We start from the raw sequence: 20,268 nt of genomic DNA on the forward strand, positions 1-20,268 counted from the left end.
GTATGCAACAGCCAACATGCCATACACATTAAGTACAATACAAATTTTGACTAAACTTTTTGAATTTATTAAAATACATAAACCAATAACTAATGATGCTCTCAAACCTGCAAAACTTCTGGAAAACCTGCGAACAAGAATACTATCGTTGTCCACAGCAAACCAAATTACTAAAATCTTTAAGTGTGTTTGATTTCTGTTCTTCCCAATCACACTGAAACCAAGTTGACTATATACCAAACAGCGTCAACCCAAAAAATTGAAGGCCCAATGCTGGTGTTCTTAGCCATTTCATGTGCATGTTTGTTAGCTTGACAACTTTTTTTTTTTAAAGAAATGGCACAACTGTGTTGTGTGTTGATACCTATTTCGTAATAGCCTGAACCAGGGTACTTGAGTGCTTGAATTGCACTTTCAAAACAATGTGTTGTACAAGTTAGAACATAAAACCATAGCAAGTGACCCTTTGTATGAAGCGATATATAACAAATTGTTGTAGGCCCAAGTCCAATATGAACGTGACAGCACGATTAAATGACACGTGAGACGTGACTGTACTAATTAATAATTGAAAAAGACAGCTTGACACTTGGACAAAAGTCGGCGAAACTGAAGATATCTTTTTCGTTTTGTTTTGCAATAATCTCGATTCTCTAAAATAAAATAAAAAAAAAACAAAAAAAAATCTCTGATCACGGAAGAAGAGAAATGAGCTACGAGAGAGTTCCACCGGAATCGTATCCTCCTCCAGGTTCGTAATCACTTTCTCCTTCTTACGATTCACTTCGATTCGATTATGATTCGATTCTCTTGATCTTTGATCGATCTGTTTTCTGAAAACAATCGGACGAATAGGGTACCAATCTCATTATCCGCCTCCTGGCTATCCATCGGCGCCTCCGCCTCCGGGATATCCTCCGCCGCATCAGGAAGGTTATCCACCACCTCAGCCTCACGGATATCCACCGTACCCGCCGCCGCGTCCTTACGAAGGCGGTTATCAAGGCTACTTCGCCGGTAACTATCCTCCTCCTCCACCTCCGCCGCAGCAGTGCAACCATTACCAGCACGATCATCACCATTACGAGGATTCAAACTCTGATGGCTCCTCTTTTCTCCGTGGCTGGTTCGTCTCTCTAACTTCCCCTTTTTTTAATTTTAACAGAATTATTTCATTATTGTGTTTGTGAACTGATTCGATTCTTGCGTCTTTTTTTGGTCAATCTTTTGTGTCGGTATAAATAATATTATTGAGAATATAACCTTTAGGAGCGAGCTACGTTGTGTTGGTTGATGTGTGACACTTTAGGAGCCTACGTGTAGGTTTAAAGGTCATTCGTTCATTGAACTTGTGTTTTGGGCCAAATGATCCTGATTAGAACCAGGTTCCTTGAGTTGATGTATAGATAAGTCATAACATGAGTTGAATTTAGACATCTTAGTGTGAAAGTCACACAGAGTTTCCTGTTGCTAAAAACAAGAATCTGACTTCTTTTTCCTTTAAAAGGAATATGTGTGCAGCATATTCGTAGTGATCTTTAGCTTTAGTGCTCTGTTTGATCTTCTATGGAACGTTCTTGGCATATGCGATAGAGTTTATAGCTTGTGACATTCTCTAACTAGATTTTGGACATGATACTTTCCACCCAAATGATTCTAGTGGATCTCTGCCTAACCAAACTATTCTGTATAAATCTGTAAACAATGTATATTCTTTGAAATTCTAGTGTCCATGTCATCTAAGACTTTTCTTATGCTCAACTTGAGTGAAAACCTTGTTTAGTAAAAGACTTATGATTAGCTTAAATATTATTCCTTCTGCTTTATTAATTCTCTTGTGTGCTCGATTAACCGTATCCTTTTTTTTTGCTTTTACCCACTGGGTTGCGAATTGCAGTCTTGCTGCTCTGTGCTGTTGCTGTTTGTTGGAGGAATGCTTCTGAGAATGCCCCTTCCTTCTCCCCCGGATCACCTCTTGTTACTCTCCTCATTTACAGTCAACATTATATGTTAAATCAAATCCAAGACATGCCATAACTTCTCTATGTCTTTATGTACTGTGAAATGTTTCATTGTCTGTTAATGCTGTTCCTCTTTGTTTGAAAGTGGAACGTGGATCAGAAGAATCCTATGTATGTTCTTTGTAATTTGTCTTAATTATTTGGAAAAAATATATACTCAGTTTGCTATTTGATAAAAAACAAAAACTTTGTATCAACACAGATCAAAACAAGCAAGTACCACGTAAATAAGAATTGCCAAAGAATAAAAAAAAAAGAACAGGTTCAAATTTAAAACACTGCTTCTTGTCTGAAACAAAGTACATTGAAGAATGAGCTAACTAAACGACATCAAGAAGAGCATGAGAGATCCAGAGATGGAGTGAGACTAAAGAATCGTAACACATGGTGGTGCATCCTTTCTAGTCCCAACCACGGTTCTGTAAAGGTAAAGTCTATCAACCTTCTCTCTCTCATCTTCTTCATTCCTCTCCATCCTCCCACTCTCATTCTCATTGATGATCTCCACGTTAAGCCACGGCGCATTCCTCGCGAGCCTCTTGCATCCACCGAGCGTTACTTCACAAGACGACATCCAAAGGGATCGCATTGTTTCGTACTTACCGACATCAGCAAGAAGCGCAGCGTTCCCAAACGGACTATCCCTAATCTCCAGCTTCCTCAGCTTCTTGCATCCGTTCAACACATCCAACATCCCTTTGTCCGTGTCCCCAGCAAAGGCTATCGACAGCATCTCAAGCTGTTCTGCGTACATGCCGATGTAGAGGAAGACTTTGTCTGTTAAAAGACCGGAGACAGAGAGTCTTCTTAGACCCTTGCAGGCTTGTACTATCGCACCAAAGCCTTCGTCTAGTGACTGAGACGTGATGTGGTCTGGTTTGTTTGGCTCTAAGATGCATAGCCTGAACCGGATGAAGTTTGGACAGTTTTTCGCCACGGTGATGAGAGCTGCGTTTGTCATCTGTTTGCAGAAGTAGAGTATCGAATGAAGCTTAGGACAGCCAGCAGAGATTGCGACCAGTCCAACCTCGGTAACAGCTGTGTTGTTGTTGTCTTCTTCATCGTGTAGATCAGAAGGGAATACTCTCAGCTCTTGTAACTCTTTACACGAAGAAGCAACAACCTCAAGTCCTTTGTCTCCAATACTATCCAGTATCTGTAGAAACAACGAACCATGAGTTTGTTGCGTTATGACAAAAAAGAGACAAAAAAAAAAAAACTTACCCATAACCGTTGAAGTCTCTTGCAAAAATGAACAAACTTTATGAGATGGTTGCCTTGGATCTCAGCTGCATAGCTCAGATTCAAGGAGGTGAGGTTTGCGGATATGGGAATGAACGCTGTGAGGCAGAGTTGACCGACCTCCGAGAAGCCTGACAAGCTCCTCAACGAGGTGCATTTCGCTATAGCAAACAAGAGCTTCGCAAAAGACTCTGGTTCCGGCTCGTTATTCTCGTAACACCCTACTCCCAAATCAACTAACTGCGACGCACAACAGCTCATCAGCCTCGCCAATGCATCTAGCGGCACCGCACGGTTCACCTTCAAGCTCTTCAGGTTCGGCGACCTCGCTACGAGTCTCTCTAACGCAGACAGATTGATCTCTCCTTTGAGACAAGCGAAGTTCAAGGAGACGAGCGTGGTGCAGGTGTCTGGGAAACAGTTTAGCCATTGACCTCTGTGATCATCTATCTCATTCTCTTGCAAGTCCAGCTCACGAAGATTCCTAATAAGATTCCAAAACGTTAAAAGCTAAAAGTGTGAAACTTTATTACACTCTTTTCTTTACCTGCAATTAGCAGCGATTGAGGCTAAGCCATCGGTAGTAAACCCATCGCAGCTAACAAGCACCAAAGACTTGAAACCCACAAAGGAACGCGAAAGAAGCTCGAGGCTTTCGTCAGAGACAACCATCCTCTTCAACCTAAGCTCCTCGAGCTTTACACGTCCCTTGGCCAAAGCATCGATCCAAGGGTGTAGAAAGCCTCCCCACTCGTGAGGGACCAAGTTGAAGTCGGCGAAGTGAGGTTTCCCTTTGAGAGTCAAAGATCTGAGACAGGGGAACCTCCTGATCAGCCTCTCGGGGCTGATCGCGTAGCAGTTTCCGATGAACACTTGACGCCTGCTGTACCTCTCGATCTTGTGCCATGATTTGTTGACCAGAGAGATCGAGTTCCTGTCTCTGTGGGATGCTACGAAGTCGAAAATGTGCTCGATCACCTCGTCCGGGAAGTAATTCATCTCGGAGGTAGATGGACGGAGCTTGGTAGCTCTGTTCATTCGCTAAAAAGAAAAGGAAGAGACTTTTGAATTTTGAGAAACAGAGTAGGTGAGCTCGAGAAACAGAGAGCTCTGTTTATTCACTGGAAAGGAAGAGACTTTGACTTTGAGAAACAGAGGAGCTAAGCTCGAGAAACAGAGAGGTTATTGAAAGTCTTGAGCTTTGATGAAGAGAGATGAATGGGCTACACGAGAATACTCGAATTGATAGCAACAATGAAGGTTTTAGATTCAGATCTACAGCGAAACAGAGAAAGTAGATCTACGAGGAACAGAGAATGATAAGAAGAACTCAACGTTGAGAATGATGAATCGAATCTAAGGATAAAACTCTGGACTTGCTTCTTCGAGTCCAATGATGATGAGATGATCAAGAGAGAGAGAGAGAGAGAGAGAGAGAGAGAGAGAGAGAAGATCACGCAAGCAAAGCAAAGGAACTCTCTTTCTCTGTGGAAATAAAAACTTAAGAACAGAGGAAAAGCTAAACCAAGCTGACCAAAAACTAACCGTGGTTAGGTTTAAGATTTTACGAGAGAGGGTGGGAGATCCAACGGTGGAGATTGGTTTGACGGATAGCCGCGAAAGGAATCTTAACCGTTGAAGAGTGTTATGGTGTTGCATGTGTTTGACACCACTGGTTTACGAGAGAGAGAGAGTCCTTTCGACAAAGAGAAAGGGTGATGAAGTGATGTATTAGTGTCAGAACAAGCGACATTTATAAAAAGCCCTTTTCTTTTTCATATTATGACCTTATTGCCACGTAAAGTTTCACGGCCAATAGGAGCGAAAAAATAATACTCGCGATAATCAATTAGTACTCGTTTAATTGGTGATAAATTAAAAAAGATTTAATGGTTTTGATTTGTTGGATAATCTTTTCACGGTTGTTAGAAAGTGCAACAATTAGTATCTATAAATAAGAGAGTTCAGACGTACAGTCGTACTGAGAATATGTTATTACCATATTAGACACGTTAAACGTATGTAAACGTATAGATTAGATAATCAATCAGTTAAAGTCCCTTATTAATTAACCAAATAAAAATAAGTTAAATTTTATACGTGGAAGACACATTGATGGAATTACGGAATTAGAAGGTCATGAAATTTGTTTTCATCTTTCTTTCCACATATATACTATATTTTTGTATAATACTATATATTATAACAAAACTAATGCAAAAGCTAGTCAAACTTTCATCTTTCTCAAAAGAAGGTTGGTTATCGGTAGGGTACTATCTCGATTACATCGCAACTCTTTTGAAACAAATTCATAAATCTAATGTTCAACCAATGAAAAAGATTTAAGCAGCAGTTTATTCTTATTAGATTCAACTGAAAAAAAAAGGATTGATACTAACTATAATCTATGTTATGTTTCGATTTGGTAGATATACATTATTTTCAATATGACTCACAAATACTTGCCTTAGTTTGTGGAGTATAAGAAATGGACAAAATTTGAAGACAACTACCACTAGGAAACATATTAAAGGAACAAACAAAAAACGAAAGTGGCATAGGCTTCATAATCAAACTCAATAATAGACCCACTTGCAAATTATTACATCTAGAGATAGGGGTAGAAATGAAGAGAACACAAACCAAATCATGATTGCTGGTTCAATAAGAGTCATTTCTCTTATCTCTTGCTTAATTAATGTTTTAAAATGATGATAACTATGGGTTCCCTGTTAATTATTGGTAAGTAATTAGGACCATCTATAATCACATAATATCAACTAATTACCCGTCGCAATCCTCAAAGAATTTCCTCACTGGCTGTTTCTGTGTTGATATGTTGAGACAAATTACATTCAATATCTTAGCTTGGTCCACTATTCATCACTCACAAAATACATCCTACTTGTAATAGACTTGCCTTTATACTTAGTTAATAACTATACCGTTCCGTTACCAACTAGCATATAGTATGGGCTAATCTTCAATTATCATGAAAAGTGTTTATATTTTACTGTGTAAAAAGGAGAAGAGTGATGATTTCACCTCTCTTGACCCATCATATGCTACAATGGCTGCCATGTGAAGGCCACCTATCTCTTATCTTTATCTCATCACTTTTAAGTAATCATCTCCATTTTCACCATCGACCCAAAATTTCACCAGCTATAGTGAGTGGTTTTAGTCGACTAAGATAATGCCTGAAATTATTGGATTTTACTGTACAACCAACCTCCATATCACCCTAGTTAATGAGGGTTAATTATCTTAGATCCTGTTCTTAGTTAATGCGGGTAAATTATCTGGTAAATTCGGATGTGAGACTCATGATATTAAAATACAAGATTTATTTATTTTTGAGTACATTAGACAATTTAAAGAAAGTAAGAAACTAATATTTTAAGTAAATTTAAAATTATTCCTTATACGATAAAAGAACTCGTAGACTATCAAACTGTTAAGACCACGAACAAATGGATATTAAGAAATCTGTAAGAAAAGCATATTTTTCTTCTTTTGTTGCTAAATGAAAAAATATTCTGGATATCAAAATTTGTAATATCAGAAAACCCTTGTTTCTATTTTTTTTTTAAATATCCGAAATACAAAGCTACAGTTTAGTCTCTATCATTGGTAAAAGTTTTTGTTTTTTTGTTCATCTAGAACTTTTATCTCATTCTTCTTTTCTCAGCTTTTGGTTGGTTTCATGAGATTCTTTTTCCTTTTATCCTATGAAGCGGAAGGCCTGATTCAAAGGCGCAAAAAGCAGAGACTCATGATGACGCATGTCCCGATAATTCATACACATTCAAAACACAGCGTTACACATATCACCAATCACCATACCAACCACACATCCATATCCATATCACTGATTTATGTACAAAGTATGTATGAATCTCCCGAGATGAGATTTGGAAAGGAACCCCTTTTCAGTTCTCATTGTCACTCCCAGGTGGTCCAGTTCTCTCCTTTTCTTGTGCATTAAAAACATAAGAGAGATGATGATATTCTCCTGACAAAAAGAAAATCTGCAACTCTTATAATTGAACTATACGAATCTATGTAACCCCTCAGAGTGTGTTCAAAAAGAAAAAAAAATGTAACCCCTCAGAGATATCGCTGCAGCAAACATAGATTTAGTTGAGAAGCTTTTAGCTTTTAAAAGTTTGGAGAAGCAGAGACTCTCTCACACAAGCTGAATAGATTAAGATTAAAAAAAAAAACGATGATCTTAACAATCACAGAACAACTTTATCATCGTTTAAAATCCTATGAGGTGTAACAGTCTCTCGAGTAAATACATACTTCTTAAGAAAAACAGTTTCGTTGTTTACTCATCATCGACATAAAAAAGTGAAGAGCATTGCCACTAGTACTTTACTACTCTCATATCCTCTCTAACTAGTTTAGCTTTAACCCAATCCCATCTCACAAACCACTACTACGAGTACGAGTGTAAGAGACTTCGGTTGCATTGCTCTCAACTAAACGAGAACACGAACTGGTTTATTCAGACATGTAATAAAAGCATGAATAATTATCGAGTTGAGGAATATTCACTTCAAAGCATTACTTTATCGATTCATGCTTCTCAAACAACTCAAACAAGACTTCTAATGATCACTCATGGCCGGCCTCTAGTAGAGTAAATCCCAATTACTTATCTCACACATCTACCGGTTCAATACTAGTTCTAGCTAATGTCAAGCCACAAGCATAAAAGTCACACTCTCACAGAATCGAGAAAAGACGATGACTTTAAGCATCAATCGAAAACTCAAGAGGCACAATGAGTTGAAACTGCAATAAGATATATAGCACACTTGGGTTCAAGAGTTCGATACAACAGATTAAAGACCAATAATCACTTGAACACAGACAAGCTCTCTTTACTAAAAACTCTTGACTTCTTAAACACTAACCGTCGTTATAGCTAAAGGTTTTAATTAAGCGTCACTATCATCGCTGCTATCATCATCATCATCCTTGTTAACTCCACCACGCTCATTGGAGATATAGACTCCAGGCTGGATCGATCGTCTCCTAGTCCTCGACGGAAGGATATTATCCAAATCCACCTCCGCCAAAGGATCGTCTGACAAATCGCTTTCGTCGTATTCATCACCATCTTCGTCGTCTTCATCATCATCATCATCACTATCGTCACTCTCCTCAACTTCGATCAGTTTCCCTTTTCCTTTATCCTCCCTCGATATACCTTTCCCTTTCCTATCAACCTCTTCTTCCTCTTCTTCTTCTTCATGATCGTCTTCCTCTTCTTCTTCTCCTTCTTGCTTCTCTTCAGCTACAAGATCGCCTTTCTCAAGCGAGATCGATGAATTCAGATGCTCGACGCTGCTTCCATTAACTTCTCCTCCGTCTTTAGACTCACAATCAGCAGAGCTCGATGCAGGATTAAGCTTCTGAGCCTTGTTCGCCACATTCTCCTCGTCTTTCGAACAGAGATCCGACTTTCTCTTCACCGGAAACGAGGAATCTTGCTGGTTCTCAACGTCGGCCATAGATGAATCTGTCTTCCTCGTGCTTGCAGAGAGACTTTGCGGCGGGTTCAATGACGACGATTCAGAGAGTTAGGGCTTTTGAGGCAAACAGAAGCAAACTGTAACCCTAGAATTTTCGCGGTAATTTTTCTACCTATTTATTATTATCAGGCTCGGCCCATCAGACCTTTAGCAGCCCACTTTCTCGTGACAGGTGGAGAAGAACGTGCGGGGGGAGATACTAAACCGGGGTAATGATACTATCTTACCGGTTTGGTTTTCTACTCCTTAGTAGTAATATATTTTGAACCGGTTATCCATTATGATTGAAGAAGTAGAGAGAGATCCATCGGAGGAGAAGCAGAAGAAGAGAGAGTCAGATTGAGAGAAACAATGACTTCGAGGTACTGGGTGGTGTCTCTACCAGTGAAGGACTCTTCTTCCACCTCGTGGAATCGTCTTCAAGAGCAGATCTCCAAGCATTCCTTTGATACTCCTCTTTATCGGGTATGATAATTTTTTTTGCTCGATTTCGATTTAAAATTATTGTCCAGAGATCTTTGTGATTACGATCTAATAATAATCTCTTCGATTTTTCGCAGTTCAACATCCCTAATCTTCGTGTTGGAACCTTAGATTCTCTTCTCGCACTCGGCGATGATCTTCTCAAGGTAACATTTCGCGTTTGTCCTCCTCCTTATTATTGGATCGTATTTGGAATTGATGATGATGATGATGTGTAGTCGAATAGCTTTGTGGAAGGAGTTTCTCAGAAGATCAGGAGACAGATCGAGGAGCTGGAGAGGATTTCTGGTGTTGAGAGCAATGCTCTTACTGTTGATGGAGTTCCTGTTGACTCTTATCTCACCAGGTTTCTTTTTTTTTTCTCATTCAAAAATGAGTTGATTGCTGATTTGGTGGTGATTGAGTTCGGAACTTGTTTTAGGTTTGTGTGGGATGAAGCTAAGTACCCAACAATGTCACCTTTGAAGGAGGTTGTGGAGAATATTCAGTCTCAGGTTGCCAAGATTGAAGATGATCTCAAGGTATTTCAGCTTAAACCTTTTGATACAAGCCTGCATAATGCGAGTTTCTTTGTGAAGAGTACTAGTATGTAGATCTTGTTTTACGCTATGGTTAGAAATATAGTCTGGTGATTAATTGAACTGTGGTTCGTGTTAACGACTCTTATTGCACGTATGTTCAGGTTCGTGTCGCTGAGTATAACAATGTCCGCGGTCAACTCAATGCCATTAACCGAAAGCAGAGTGGAAGGTAAGCTTTTCTCTTCTTTCTCTTATTCATACTGTTCTTATCGATCTAAGTTTTCGTGATACATGTTCGAACATGTGTTTTTCCTGGATAATGCTGTTGGTATTTACTGCCTAGATTTTTTTTAAAACTATATGTTTATGGCAATGTGGCTGAGTTTTATCTTCCTCCTTTTTGTTACAGCTTAGCTGTTCGTGACCTCTCAAACTTGGTTAAGCCAGAAGATATTGTTGCGTCAGAACATCTCGTGACTCTCCTTGCTGTTGTTCCAAAGTACTCCCAGAAAGACTGGCTAGCATGTTATGAGACATTAACCGAATATGTGGTAAGTTGTTGTTTTCTTGAGTTTATAGAATAGACCAATGATAGCCACTTAATATCTTCCGTCACAGTGCAATTGATAATAATTACTTTATTTAAACTGTTTCAGGTTCCTAGGTCCTCGAAGAAATTGTTTGAGGATAATGAGTATGCTCTTTACACCGTCACTCTCTTTACTCGTGTTGCGGACAATTTCAGGACAAGTGCTCGTGAGAAAGGATTCCAAGTGAGTATGCTAAGTCAAGTTTCTTGATATGACCTCGAAAGCTTCGTTAGAAGTTAGAAATAACTACCTGCTAGTAGTAGTGATACAATCAGAAATAACTACCTGTTGATTCTAAAAGCTTTGTTTATCTTATGTTGTACACCGTTCTCTTTAGGTCCGTGATTTTGAACATAGCGTTGAAGCACAAGAGACTCGTAAACAAGAGCTAGAAAAGTTGGTTCAGGATCAGGAAAGTTTGAGAACCTCTCTTTTGCAATGGTGCTACACCAGCTATGGAGAGGTACGCATAGCTATGCTCTGGTAACATCATCTTAGAAATCAATACCCGTATCTTTCTTGATCGTTTGGTCTATATGTGTAGGTTTTCAGCTCCTGGATGCATTTCTGTGCTGTGCGCATATTCGCTGAGAGCATTATGAGATATGGTTTACCTCCTGCGTTCTTGGTAAACTAAGACTCCAAGCTGTTCTTTTTAAGTGAATCCCTCAACCCTGTTAGCTCCCTGACCAAACTACTTTCTCTTGGCATGAGTTATTTTCCAGGCATGCGTCTTATCTCCGGCTGTGAAGAGTGAAAAGAAAGTGCGCTCCATTCTTGAACGCTTGTGTGATTCTACCAACAGGTATGTTAAAAGTCTCTGCTTTATCGCTCTAGACATAGGTTACCTGGAAGCTGATTGTATGATAAAAAAATGCAGTTTATACTGGAAAAGCGAGGAGGATGGAGGAGCTGCCATGGCTGGTTTAGCAGGTGACTCAGAGACACATCCTTATGTCTCCTTCACGATCAACCTTGCTTGAAATTGATGAGAGATTGGTTTGATGCTTCTTCTCCATCTCAGTCTCCATCTGTTATGTTTGTTTGTGTTCTATATATTTCATTTTTTATTTTTCGTAATATATTTTGAAAATAAAAGAAGGAAATATTAAGGTGGCACTCAAGATACTGTAATTTATTTGGCCGGAGTCTTTTTAGATTCCGGTGCGTTTCTGTTACTTGTGGAGGAGAAGATGTTATACAGTTTGTTACCTTCTTGAATAATAATATTTTCTTATTTCATTGTAACATTTTATAAATTTATGCTACTTTTCATCAGTCAGAACATTATTATTCAGTTTATTCGTTTTTACGAAAAGAGGAAAAACAAATCTGACCGACTTATTTTTGTTTATATTATTTACTTGTAAAGTTCAGTTATCAATCGGCGATGATACCCGGGATGATACTAAAGTGCAAACACATCTAACCTCTGTGGACCGTATATTCCAAACTTTAATTTAGACTACATTTACGGATATTATACTGCTTAACTGTATTTTCTTATAGAAATAAATACACACAAGTGTAACAGTACATGTTGAAGTTCGTGAGATTTAAGAACAAAAAGAGGCTCAGAGGAGGAAATATGACACTCTAAAAGCGAAACACAAAGATTACAACATCAATAACATACAGATAGAAAGCTACAGATGCCAAAAATGACAAGAACCAAAGGGAGATCAGGACGAAGCCGCATGGAGATACCTGCAACCTTTCCATTAAACTGGCCTGAGCTAGGACCAGGGGCCTCTGTTTCTGGAGCAGGAGATGCAGCAGTATCAAATGTCCGGTCTTTGGTCGGGGAAGGGAAAAACGAAGACATATCCGGTGCATTGCTATACGGTAAGACAGCAGGAGAAGATAAGATTGTGGGTTCACTGCAAACCATAGTCCATTGGACCGACACAACGATCAAGAGAAACACAGAAACTGAGAAGCTAGAAGACAGAGCCATGCGTGTTCTTCTTCTTCTTCTGCTCTGCTAAAGAAAGATACTTCTTCCAAAGTGATTATAAATAATGTAACAGAGAAGAAGACAGATTCTTGTGTTCCCATGTGTGTATGTGCGTGTCTTACTAAGAAACAAAGAAAATGAATGTGTTCACGGACTACATTATGGGTTTTAATTATTTCACATGGCTGTCTTTTTGGTTTCTACCTCTTGAGCCGTGTGATTGCATTTACCTCTTCTCACTTCCACCGCATAAGGGTAAATAAGTAATGTGCTAATCATTCATCATATAAGATTTTTTTACCTTTGGTTTAAGAGTATAAGAATTACATAAGATTCTTTTAGAAAACTTGCAAATGAAATGAATCAAACAAAACAAAGAGGCAGACAACAAAAATTAACGATTAATCCTTCAGCATTTTTTTCTTTCTTTCTCAAAACAAACAATACAAGAAGCTCGTGGCAGTAGCATAACCTTGTCGATCTTCATGATGATGCTACAACAGTCTAAGATGAGCAGTATCGTTTAACCGCTTTACCTGCCACCCAGTTTTCCACGAATGCTGTAACACGGTCACGGAGGTATCCTCCACACAGATCTTATGCGTCATTACCGAGCTGCATCCGAGTATGCCGGTCAGGAGACACTTTATAGGCAACGAATGTGTAAAAACTCCAATGCAGGTCGAGAGTTGAGAAGAAGAGGAACTCTTGGCGTTTATATCACCCAAATGTTGTTCATCATTCTGATGACTAAACATAATCTCTTCACTACCCTCATGATCACCACCTGTCGTGTTCATCACCTGAAACCTGCTCTTCCCAGACTTCTTCCTCGTAAGACTTGGGCGATGAATAGACGTAGCTAGCGAGTGAGGACTACTCTGCGACAACCCTCCACGAGCATTGACGTGATGTGTAGACCTGAGCTTCTCAGTAAGTCCATTCAGAAACTGAACCATCCGAAACTCGACTTGTCTGAGTGATTCACCTGAGGGAGGTGAGAAATCAGGTTGGCATCTCTCTACCAAACTCAGAGTTTCAGGCGTGTAGATCTCTGATCTATGGAAACCTTCCCAGTCTCCTAGACTCATCTCAACAATAGCCTCTGAAGACTGTACATGCTCCTCTGGAAAATTCATTTCCTATACATAAAGTATCAAACGCATCACTTAACCACAAGAATCATTATATAACTACATTTCTAAATAGTCCAATTCAACATGTCATCTTCTTAAACGGTTATAGAATGATTCATCCTCATGAGGCACTTCTAGTTCAAATCGATCCACACAGCCTTATACCTGACAGACGGAAACAGCCATGGATCTAGCACGATCCAGAGGCGAAGAGAAGACGGAGGCGAACCGAACACCTTCGGAGTTCAAGAACACGGCGAGAGCCCTCGCCTGGCGTTTCCCGTTGGGGGTGAGAGTGGCCACGTGGCACCTCCCTCCGATCAGATCAGGCCTTAGGTCGAGATCGCACTCTCCGTGGCTGATTAAATACACCTCCGTGACGGCGGCGCGATCGTGCTCCGCGGAGGAGGAAGAGATACGGGAGAAGAGAGGAGGTGGAGGTTGTGGAGCGAGGACGTTGTAAGGGTCCCAGACTTTGATAGAAGGTCCGATTCGAGGCGTGCCGAGGGAAGAGAGCTGAGGAGAGAGCGGGGAAGCGGATGCGTGGCATGGGAGCATCTCGGGCTCTTGCTCGAGGACTTTCTTCACTAACAGATTCTCCACCAGCTCGGTTCTTCTTCTTCTTCTGTTCAGTCCTCCCTCGTCATCAACACCTTCTTCGATTTCTGGTTCATCTTCGTCATCTTCTTCTTCTTCATCGTCGAGTAGCTGTGAAGACTGTGATGACCCCATCTCTTTTGTTGAATCGGAAGTTGCGGCGGCGAGGTTAACCCGGTGGAGTAATGCTGCTGCTGTCTTCCAGCGAATAACATTTTTCAGATCTTGATGAGTTGTAAACCTCCAGATCACTGAGAGGGTTTAGAATCTCACTGGTATGGCCCAAACTTAGCAGCAAATATGAGGCCGACCTGGATTAAAATATTTCAAATCTTGGCCCTCAAGTAACATATTTTCTCTTCCACTTGCCATAGACTATTAGCTTAAGATGAATTTTTTTTGTCTCATTGAATAACATTAGTAAGTATTCAGTTGACCTGGTTGGTGTATTTTATTAAGGGAGAAAAAAAAATTTTGCTAAAATATTCATGGGAGAATTGCAAAAATAGCACATCTAAAGTATATTTATCCATGTTTACACTAAGTCCAATTTTGAAAGTACTTTTTCATTGTTAATATATTCATCGGCTGGTATTTAAATGCTTAATCTTGGATTTCTTATAGTAAATTAGTAATGTAGGATCTGAGATACTTACACCAAAAATCGATTATTTGAAGTATGCTCATAATCATAAGAAAAGGAATCAGGGTTACAGCAATGTGAAAAAAATGTTGTTTTGTCATTTTGTGGATGTTTTCTTTTTAATAGAAAAATACTTTTATTACTTTTAAAATGAGTGGAGGCAAAGGAAGATGAAGAAGGGACCATGGCCTCGTTGTTTAAAAGAAAGGGACCATTGCTTCCGACATCTTTTATCCAAGTTAGTCTTGAATTATTGGATTCCTTTTTTTTGGTCCAAAATTGATTTAAGTTGTAGGCTTCTAGTTGTAGCTTAATATCCAAAGGCAAATACAAGATGAATTTGTAATACTCGGATATTCTTATTTGACTATTTTATATCTGACCATTTACATTATAATTTTTTGTTTGTTTGTGATACTAAAACATAGTAATAAACTAATGGTCGGGGTTTAGTCTTTGCTAATTATCTTTCCAAACGTTCTGACACACTATGTAACTGAACTATTTCCAAATGAGAGAAAAAGAGAGAGAGGTGGCAAAGATGAAGTGAAGGAGGTGAGAGACGTAAAGCAAAGAGCAAAGGGATCGTCACGAGAATCAGTGGCAAGTCTTTAGCTTTTTTAGGATTTTGATGAGCTCTGCAAATTTTTATATCTTTTATCTTTCCTTTATTTTGATCAGCCATCTTCATAAGATCCTCGTGATTCCTCTTTAACGCCTCCTCCTTTTCAAGGAAACCTCTCTGAAAGATATTCAAAGTATATCTCTCCGTTTCTCTCGCCTTGTCTCCCTTTTCAGGTTTCATCTTTTTCTTCCACCTTCAAAACTCAAAAAAAAAAAACATCAGTGATAGAGCTATGAACGGGGACGGAACTTGGCTTGGTGAAGCATCTCAAGCAGGCGATAACGAGGATGAATCTGGGACGTGGGTCAGAAACACAGAAGAAAACTGGTTTAATAACCCACAACCACTACACCATAACGACCTCAGATTCAGTGGTGGACTTCCCTTGAATCCTTCAGAGAACCTCCTTCTCCTTCTTCAGCAGCAATCTATTGATACTTCCTCTCCGTTGCAACACTTCACACTCGACTCTGCCCCACAACAACAACAACAAGAACAGTCTTTCTTGGCTACAAAAGCTTGCTTCACTTCTCTACTCAACGTCCCCACCAGTAACAACAACAACATCAACAACAACCCTTTTGATGAACTCGGCTTCAGTTCTGGCTTTTTAGGACAAACACATGTAAACCAGACTCCAAACTTCTCTCAATTGTGTTCACCACCGCACTTTCTCTCTTCCCGGCCGGAAAACACCACCGGAGTAGGTAACAGATTCACTCCTCTCGAGTTTGCTGGAATCACAAACGGCGTTTTCGAGAACAGAGCCAAGGTTCTGAAACCGTTAGACGTCTTAGCTTCACCTACCTCGCAGCCGACGCTCTTCCAGAAACGAGCTGCGATGCGTCAGAGCTCAAGCAGCAAAACGTGCAACTCGGAGTCTTCCTCCGAGATGAGAAGATCAAGCTACGAGCGTGAGAATCTCGATGACGCGAGCACTGGAATCACAGACATCATCTCTGATGAGCATAACAACAACAACAACAAAGGCAAGAAGAAAGGAATGCCTGCTAAGAATCTAATGGCTGAGAGAAGAAGAAGGAAGAAGCTTAACGACAGGCTCTACATGCTCAGATCAGTAGTCCCCAAGATCAGCAAAGTAAGTTTTTAACATTCTTTCTTTCTTGTCCTTTTTATAAGATCTTTATGCAGATTTCTTGTTTCTTTTGTGGATGCAGATGGATAGAGCATCTATACTTGGTGATGCTATTGATTATCTTAAAGAGCTTTTACAGAGAATCAATGATCTTCATACCGAACTTGAATCTACTGCTCCACCGAGTTCTTCAAGCTTGCATCCGTTAACACCGACCACGCAAACGCTGAGTTACCGTGTTAAGGAAGAGTTGTGTCCTTCTTCTTCTTCCTTTCCAAGCCCTAGAGACCAGCAAGCTAGAGTAAGAATAATAACCTGTTTCTTTAGTTAGCTTAAGTAAGGCTTCTTTGTTTTTTTATATACTTTTTTTTTTATAATTATAATGTAGATTGAGGTTAAGTTAAGAGAAGGAAAGGCAGTGAACATCCACATGTTCTGTGGACGACGACCTGGTCTTTTACTTTCCACCATGAGAGCTCTGGATAACTTAGGATTGGATGTTCAACAAGCTGTAGTTAGCTGCTTCAACGGGTTTGCTTTGGATGTTTTCCGTGCTGAGGTAATATAATAACTAGATGTTTTGCTGATCATTACTAAGTTAAGTAAAGTAAGCAGCCAAAAAGGATAGTTATTTTGAGAGAGTGATTAGTACTTAGTGGTGGTAATAACATGTTTTGTTTTGTTGTTTTTGTTCACTAATCAGCAATGCCAAGAAGGCCATGATGTGGTGCCTGAACAGATCAAAGCAGTGCTGTTAGACACTGTGGGCTACACCGGTTTGGTTTGAGGAGTCCAGTGAAGAAGTATGTGTGTGAAAACAGAGCTACATCTAAAGCCTTTTCTTTAGTTCTGTAGTTTTCTTCTTACTTAGTTTTTCATCAAAGTTTTTTAACCATATGTATTTCATATGATAACTGTTTTATCTTTTAGCTTTGAAACAAAACATGTGTTTTGCTTTTTACAACTTTTTATTTAGCTTTTTTCTGAGAAATGTGTTTTCCAATGCTTTGCTCTTGTACAAGAACACGTAGAACACACATGGAAAAAGAGTAAACAGTGCATCCACACAAAACAAAGCTGGTTTTAGCTTTAAGATGTTGTTTCTCCCTTCAGACATCTTTTCTGTAATATTTGAACGTTGACATAATAGAAAGCCATGCAGAAGAACTTTATGGAATGAGATGTGTAGTTTAACTCTAGCTCTCCAATTTTTTTTGCTAACAACTCTAGCTCTCCATTGGTCTAATGACTCTAAATCAAATATAAAACATTTCACCATTGATTTTCTCGTGAAAAAATAGTTGAAACCAGAAATTAGAACCGAAAAAAGATGTCCAGAACCTTCAAAATAGAATCAATTACAACATAAACTGTCTAGCAAACTGTCGGAGAAGATAAAATTTTAAGAAAGAGACCATCTTACTGTATCGATCTGAAACCAGCACCAAAAGGTTTTCTCACTTCAATCAGAATCCTCATACACGTCACCATCCGACAACTCATCAAACGTCCTCATGTCAAGCTGGTAACGAAGCATACCACCGATCCCACCAAACCCTCTGCAAAACTGCGACCCTTCCTGTGACTTGTTAGTCACGAACTCAAGCGTGCATCCGAAACGTTTGTACTCGTTCGCGAACCACTCGAGCAGCGGCATCTTCTCCTGGACCTCGAGCTCAGCGTTAGTCTCCGCGTCGTGGAAGTTGCTCTGATCAGTCTCCTGATCTTTCCCGAAGTGCTTCACCACAATCTCCCCGCTCGTGCTGTTCTTCAGCTCGTACCTGTTGATATCAAGATTCTCCCACACGATCAGCGTCTCGATCGCGCCCATCTCCAGAGCCTTCAGAGTGTCCTCCACGCCGAAGACGTACTTCCCCGTGTCCTGACTTATCTCCTCGAAGTACTTCCCGATCAGTTTCTTCTCCTGAATGAACTTCACGTTAGACAAAATCTCAGCAGAGAGCTCGATCGCCTGGTTGAATCCGTTCTCGCCTCCGTAGGAAACATCAACCACGTTGAGTATCTTCGCTTGAAGACGCGGATCAAACAGCTCAGACTGGCTAAGCTCGGTCTTGAAATCAGCCGAACCGGCAAGGATCAAACCCGCGACATTCGGCTGGCTCGTAGCGGGGTTGATATAAAACTGGGTCGCGAGCTCCGCGGTCTTCCTCACGTAGTTATGCCTCTTCTCCATCCTAAGCCTAGCGAAACGAAGCGCGGACTGTCCTCCTCTCCCGTGCTTCTTCGGCAAATCAACAGTGAACTTGTGAAGAACCTCTCTCGTGTTCCCACTCAGGGTCCCAAACAACGTCCCGTTACCATCCATCACGATAAACCCAAACTTATCATCACTCTCCAACAGCTCATTCAAAGCGCCAGTATGAAACTTGTTATCACAAAGGTACAAGGAAGCGTTAATGGGCCTGAAAGGCTCGAAATCGAACGTGACTTTCTTCTCCTTGCCGTCGTCGTTCACGATGGTTCCGGTGTAGAGGACGAGCCCGTTGGTGGGGACTTTGTTGTAGAGCTTCAGCCTCTGCTGAGCTGAGGTGATGGCGGAGAGGACGGACTGGCGGTTGACTCGGGACTTGATGTTGGAGGCGGTTCCGTACTCGTCGCCGAGCATCTTGGTGACGCGGGAGACCTGGTCGCGTGGCGGCATGATGAGGGAGATCATGCTCGTGCCGTTGCCTCTCGCGGACTCGAGGCCTTTGATTAGTTTCTTGATCTTCCAGATCTCGATGTTCGTGTCTGCCTCCTGATCTGCCATTTTTGAGAGAGAGTGTCGATCGAAAACGACCTGACAACACACAAAAAAGTGAAAGAAATCAAAACCGCAGTTTGAAACACAGAGAAGTGAAGATTTTCGGACACGACATTACGAAACCTAGGTTTTGTCTGAAGCAGAGATATAAGCTTTACGATGTTTTGTCTGAAGAAAATGTATAAACTTTACGATGAACAGATTTTAATCGATACGGAGAGAGAGAGAGGGGGGATCGAAAATCGCCGCAGAGAACGTACCTTTTTCTCTCTCTATCAGCGACTCCGGCGGCGTCTCCTCCCACAAGTGACTCGCTTAGGGTTTTCTCAGATCCTACCCCCACGTGGAACTCACGTGCTGGGAATTTTCTGAAATCCGACAAAGAAGATATTGGGCTTTTCTTAACTCAAAGGCCCAGTAACTAAAAGATCGGCCCTCATTAGCCAGCTGTGTTGGAAAGCCTTGAGACTACTTGCCGTTTTTTGGTTTTTTTGCGTATGGTCTAAAGTTTTTGTGTCCATGACATTGTTATTTGATTAAAACCCCCAAATTATTGATGAGAATGTTGGTTCAAGTATCTGAATATATTCTGAGAAAGGAAAAAACATTTGAAAATTCATGCATTCTTTGAACCATATAGTTCAATGCTTTTCTATCCTGTGGGCAGCGTATCATCTAAATATTGATGTTTCTTCTCTAGTTAACATTTACATACAGCAAATCATATGCTAAATCTATAATACCTTGAAATCATCATTAAAAACTATAATACTATATCTGAACCGTACCAGTCAGATACAATACCTCGTTTCAAGCTTATACCTTCTTTGTTTCATCAATAAAACTATATAAACCTTATTATAATTAGTCTTCTAGATATTTCACTCATAAATACAGAATTATATTTATTTCAAAGGGTCTGGTAAGTTATTTAGTGTGAATTCAAAGGTTAAGATGGATTCATGTGTTATCGAGCTTTCTAGGTAAAGTTGGTAAGTCAAATTCTATCGATGTGCAATAATGTCAGCCAAAAAAAGTCAGCACTAG

General features: G+C 40.1%; 8 protein-coding genes across 10 annotated transcripts; 3 read left to right on the forward strand and 5 right to left on the reverse strand.

Moving 5' to 3' along the window:
- Positions 1 to 591: 591 nt before the first annotated feature.
- Positions 592 to 2,173, forward strand: LOC130504270 (cysteine-rich and transmembrane domain-containing protein WIH2-like). The gene is made up of 3 exons (XM_056998881.1): positions 592 to 751; positions 856 to 1,126; positions 1,898 to 2,173. Exons 1-3 carry the CDS (start codon positions 709 to 711, stop codon positions 1,941 to 1,943), a joined length of 360 nt encoding a protein of 119 aa, XP_056854861.1. The 5' UTR covers positions 592 to 708; the 3' UTR covers positions 1,944 to 2,173.
- A 96-nt stretch (positions 2,174 to 2,269) lies between these two features.
- LOC108822410 (protein AUXIN SIGNALING F-BOX 3) lies at positions 2,270 to 4,920 on the reverse strand. Its single transcript, XM_018595479.2, has 3 exons — positions 3,811 to 4,920; positions 3,246 to 3,747; positions 2,270 to 3,177 (listed from the first exon to the last, which is right to left on the reverse strand). Exons 1-3 carry the CDS (start codon positions 4,299 to 4,301, stop codon positions 2,389 to 2,391), a joined length of 1,782 nt encoding a protein of 593 aa, XP_018450981.2. The 5' UTR covers positions 4,302 to 4,920; the 3' UTR covers positions 2,270 to 2,388.
- A 3,136-nt stretch (positions 4,921 to 8,056) lies between these two features.
- On the reverse strand, positions 8,057 to 8,904 carry LOC108822477 (uncharacterized). Its single transcript, XM_018595568.2, has one exon. The coding sequence runs from the start codon at positions 8,786 to 8,788 to the stop codon at positions 8,213 to 8,215; it is 576 nt and encodes a 191-aa protein (XP_018451070.1). The 5' UTR covers positions 8,789 to 8,904; the 3' UTR covers positions 8,057 to 8,212.
- Positions 8,905 to 9,099: 195 nt separating this feature from the next.
- On the forward strand, positions 9,100 to 11,645 carry LOC108822479 (V-type proton ATPase subunit C-like). The gene is made up of 11 exons (XM_056998875.1): positions 9,100 to 9,274; positions 9,370 to 9,438; positions 9,511 to 9,638; positions 9,714 to 9,813; positions 9,975 to 10,042; positions 10,223 to 10,364; positions 10,470 to 10,586; positions 10,741 to 10,866; positions 10,948 to 11,031; positions 11,129 to 11,208; positions 11,284 to 11,645. The coding sequence occupies exons 1-11, from the start codon at positions 9,161 to 9,163 to the stop codon at positions 11,384 to 11,386; spliced, it is 1,131 nt and encodes a 376-aa protein (XP_056854855.1). The 5' UTR covers positions 9,100 to 9,160; the 3' UTR covers positions 11,387 to 11,645.
- A 238-nt stretch (positions 11,646 to 11,883) lies between these two features.
- LOC130504269 (uncharacterized) lies at positions 11,884 to 12,481 on the reverse strand. The gene has a single exon (XM_056998876.1). The coding sequence runs from the start codon at positions 12,358 to 12,360 to the stop codon at positions 12,028 to 12,030; it is 333 nt and encodes a 110-aa protein (XP_056854856.1). The 5' UTR covers positions 12,361 to 12,481; the 3' UTR covers positions 11,884 to 12,027.
- A 139-nt stretch (positions 12,482 to 12,620) lies between these two features.
- On the reverse strand, positions 12,621 to 14,315 carry LOC108822474 (uncharacterized). Its single transcript, XM_056998873.1, has 2 exons — positions 13,662 to 14,315; positions 12,621 to 13,502 (listed from the first exon to the last, which is right to left on the reverse strand). Exons 1-2 carry the CDS (start codon positions 14,226 to 14,228, stop codon positions 12,855 to 12,857), a joined length of 1,215 nt encoding a protein of 404 aa, XP_056854853.1. The 5' UTR covers positions 14,229 to 14,315; the 3' UTR covers positions 12,621 to 12,854.
- Positions 14,316 to 15,160: 845 nt separating this feature from the next.
- On the forward strand, positions 15,161 to 17,460 carry LOC108822426 (transcription factor SCREAM2-like). 2 transcript variants are annotated; one of them, XM_056998877.1, is made up of 5 exons: positions 15,161 to 15,339; positions 15,535 to 16,460; positions 16,540 to 16,758; positions 16,846 to 17,016; positions 17,161 to 17,460. In XM_056998877.1, the coding sequence occupies exons 2-5, from the start codon at positions 15,594 to 15,596 to the stop codon at positions 17,242 to 17,244; spliced, it is 1,341 nt and encodes a 446-aa protein (XP_056854857.1). In that variant the 5' UTR covers positions 15,161 to 15,339; positions 15,535 to 15,593; the 3' UTR covers positions 17,245 to 17,460. The 2 variants fall into 2 exon arrangements, with proteins under 2 accessions (XP_056854857.1, XP_018450994.1); XM_018595492.2 differs by having other exon boundaries at positions 15,161 to 16,460.
- Positions 17,461 to 17,771: 311 nt separating this feature from the next.
- Positions 17,772 to 19,607, reverse strand: LOC108822427 (eukaryotic peptide chain release factor subunit 1-2). Of its 2 annotated transcripts, none has more exons than XM_056998878.1 (2): positions 19,482 to 19,607; positions 17,772 to 19,257 (listed from the first exon to the last, which is right to left on the reverse strand). In XM_056998878.1, exon 2 carries the CDS (start codon positions 19,225 to 19,227, stop codon positions 17,920 to 17,922), a length of 1,308 nt encoding a protein of 435 aa, XP_056854858.1. In that variant the 5' UTR covers positions 19,228 to 19,257; positions 19,482 to 19,607; the 3' UTR covers positions 17,772 to 17,919. The 2 variants fall into 2 exon arrangements, with proteins under 2 accessions (XP_056854858.1, XP_056854859.1); XM_056998879.1 differs by having other exon boundaries at positions 19,345 to 19,482.
- Positions 19,608 to 20,268: the final 661 nt, after the last annotated feature.

Source organism: Raphanus sativus, unplaced genomic scaffold (assembly GCF_000801105.2).
Source record: "Raphanus sativus cultivar WK10039 unplaced genomic scaffold, ASM80110v3 Scaffold1470, whole genome shotgun sequence".
NCBI lineage: Eukaryota > Viridiplantae > Streptophyta > Magnoliopsida > Brassicales > Brassicaceae > Raphanus > Raphanus sativus.

What these genes read in the sequence shown, in the direction of transcription:
- LOC108822426 (XM_018595492.2), top strand. Translation starts at nt 15,594, where the DNA reads ATGAACGGGGACGGAACTTGGCTTGGTGAAGCATCTCAAGCAGGCGAT. An exon ending in TAGTCCCCAAGATCAGCAAA is followed by an intron (nt 16,461 to 16,539) that starts GTAAGTTTTTAA and finishes TTGTGGATGCAG; the next exon opens with ATGGATAGAGCATCTATACT. An exon ending in TGGATGTTTTCCGTGCTGAG is followed by an intron (nt 17,017 to 17,160) that starts GTAATATAATAA and finishes TTCACTAATCAG; the next exon opens with CAATGCCAAGAAGGCCATGA.
- LOC108822479 (XM_056998875.1), top strand. Translation starts at nt 9,161, where the DNA reads ATGACTTCGAGGTACTGGGTGGTGTCTCTACCAGTGAAGGACTCTTCT. An exon ending in AACCGAAAGCAGAGTGGAAG is followed by an intron (nt 10,043 to 10,222) that starts GTAAGCTTTTCT and finishes TTTTTGTTACAG; the next exon opens with CTTAGCTGTTCGTGACCTCT. An exon ending in GTTTACCTCCTGCGTTCTTG is followed by an intron (nt 11,032 to 11,128) that starts GTAAACTAAGAC and finishes GTTATTTTCCAG; the next exon opens with GCATGCGTCTTATCTCCGGC.
- LOC130504269 (XM_056998876.1), bottom strand. Translation starts at nt 12,360, where the DNA reads ATGGCTCTGTCTTCTAGCTTCTCAGTTTCTGTGTTTCTCTTGATCGTT.
- LOC108822477 (XM_018595568.2), bottom strand. Translation starts at nt 8,788, where the DNA reads ATGGCCGACGTTGAGAACCAGCAAGATTCCTCGTTTCCGGTGAAGAGA.
- LOC130504270 (XM_056998881.1), top strand. Translation starts at nt 709, where the DNA reads ATGAGCTACGAGAGAGTTCCACCGGAATCGTATCCTCCTCCAG. An exon ending in GGAATCGTATCCTCCTCCAG is followed by an intron (nt 752 to 855) that starts GTTCGTAATCAC and finishes TCGGACGAATAG; the next exon opens with GGTACCAATCTCATTATCCG. An exon ending in TCCTCTTTTCTCCGTGGCTG is followed by an intron (nt 1,127 to 1,897) that starts GTTCGTCTCTCT and finishes TGCGAATTGCAG; the next exon opens with TCTTGCTGCTCTGTGCTGTT.
- LOC108822474 (XM_056998873.1), bottom strand. Translation starts at nt 14,228, where the DNA reads ATGGGGTCATCACAGTCTTCACAGCTACTCGACGATGAAGAAGAAGAA. An exon ending in TGGCTGTTTCCGTCTGTCAG is followed by an intron (nt 13,503 to 13,661) that starts GTATAAGGCTGT and finishes CTTTATGTATAG; the next exon opens with GAAATGAATTTTCCAGAGGA.
- LOC108822427 (XM_056998878.1), bottom strand. Translation starts at nt 19,227, where the DNA reads ATGGCAGATCAGGAGGCAGACACGAACATCGAGATCTGGAAGATCAAG.
- LOC108822410 (XM_018595479.2), bottom strand. Translation starts at nt 4,301, where the DNA reads ATGAACAGAGCTACCAAGCTCCGTCCATCTACCTCCGAGATGAATTAC. An exon ending in TCAATCGCTGCTAATTGCAG is followed by an intron (nt 3,748 to 3,810) that starts GTAAAGAAAAGA and finishes GAATCTTATTAG; the next exon opens with GAATCTTCGTGAGCTGGACT. An exon ending in AGAGACTTCAACGGTTATGG is followed by an intron (nt 3,178 to 3,245) that starts GTAAGTTTTTTT and finishes TTGTTTCTACAG; the next exon opens with ATACTGGATAGTATTGGAGA.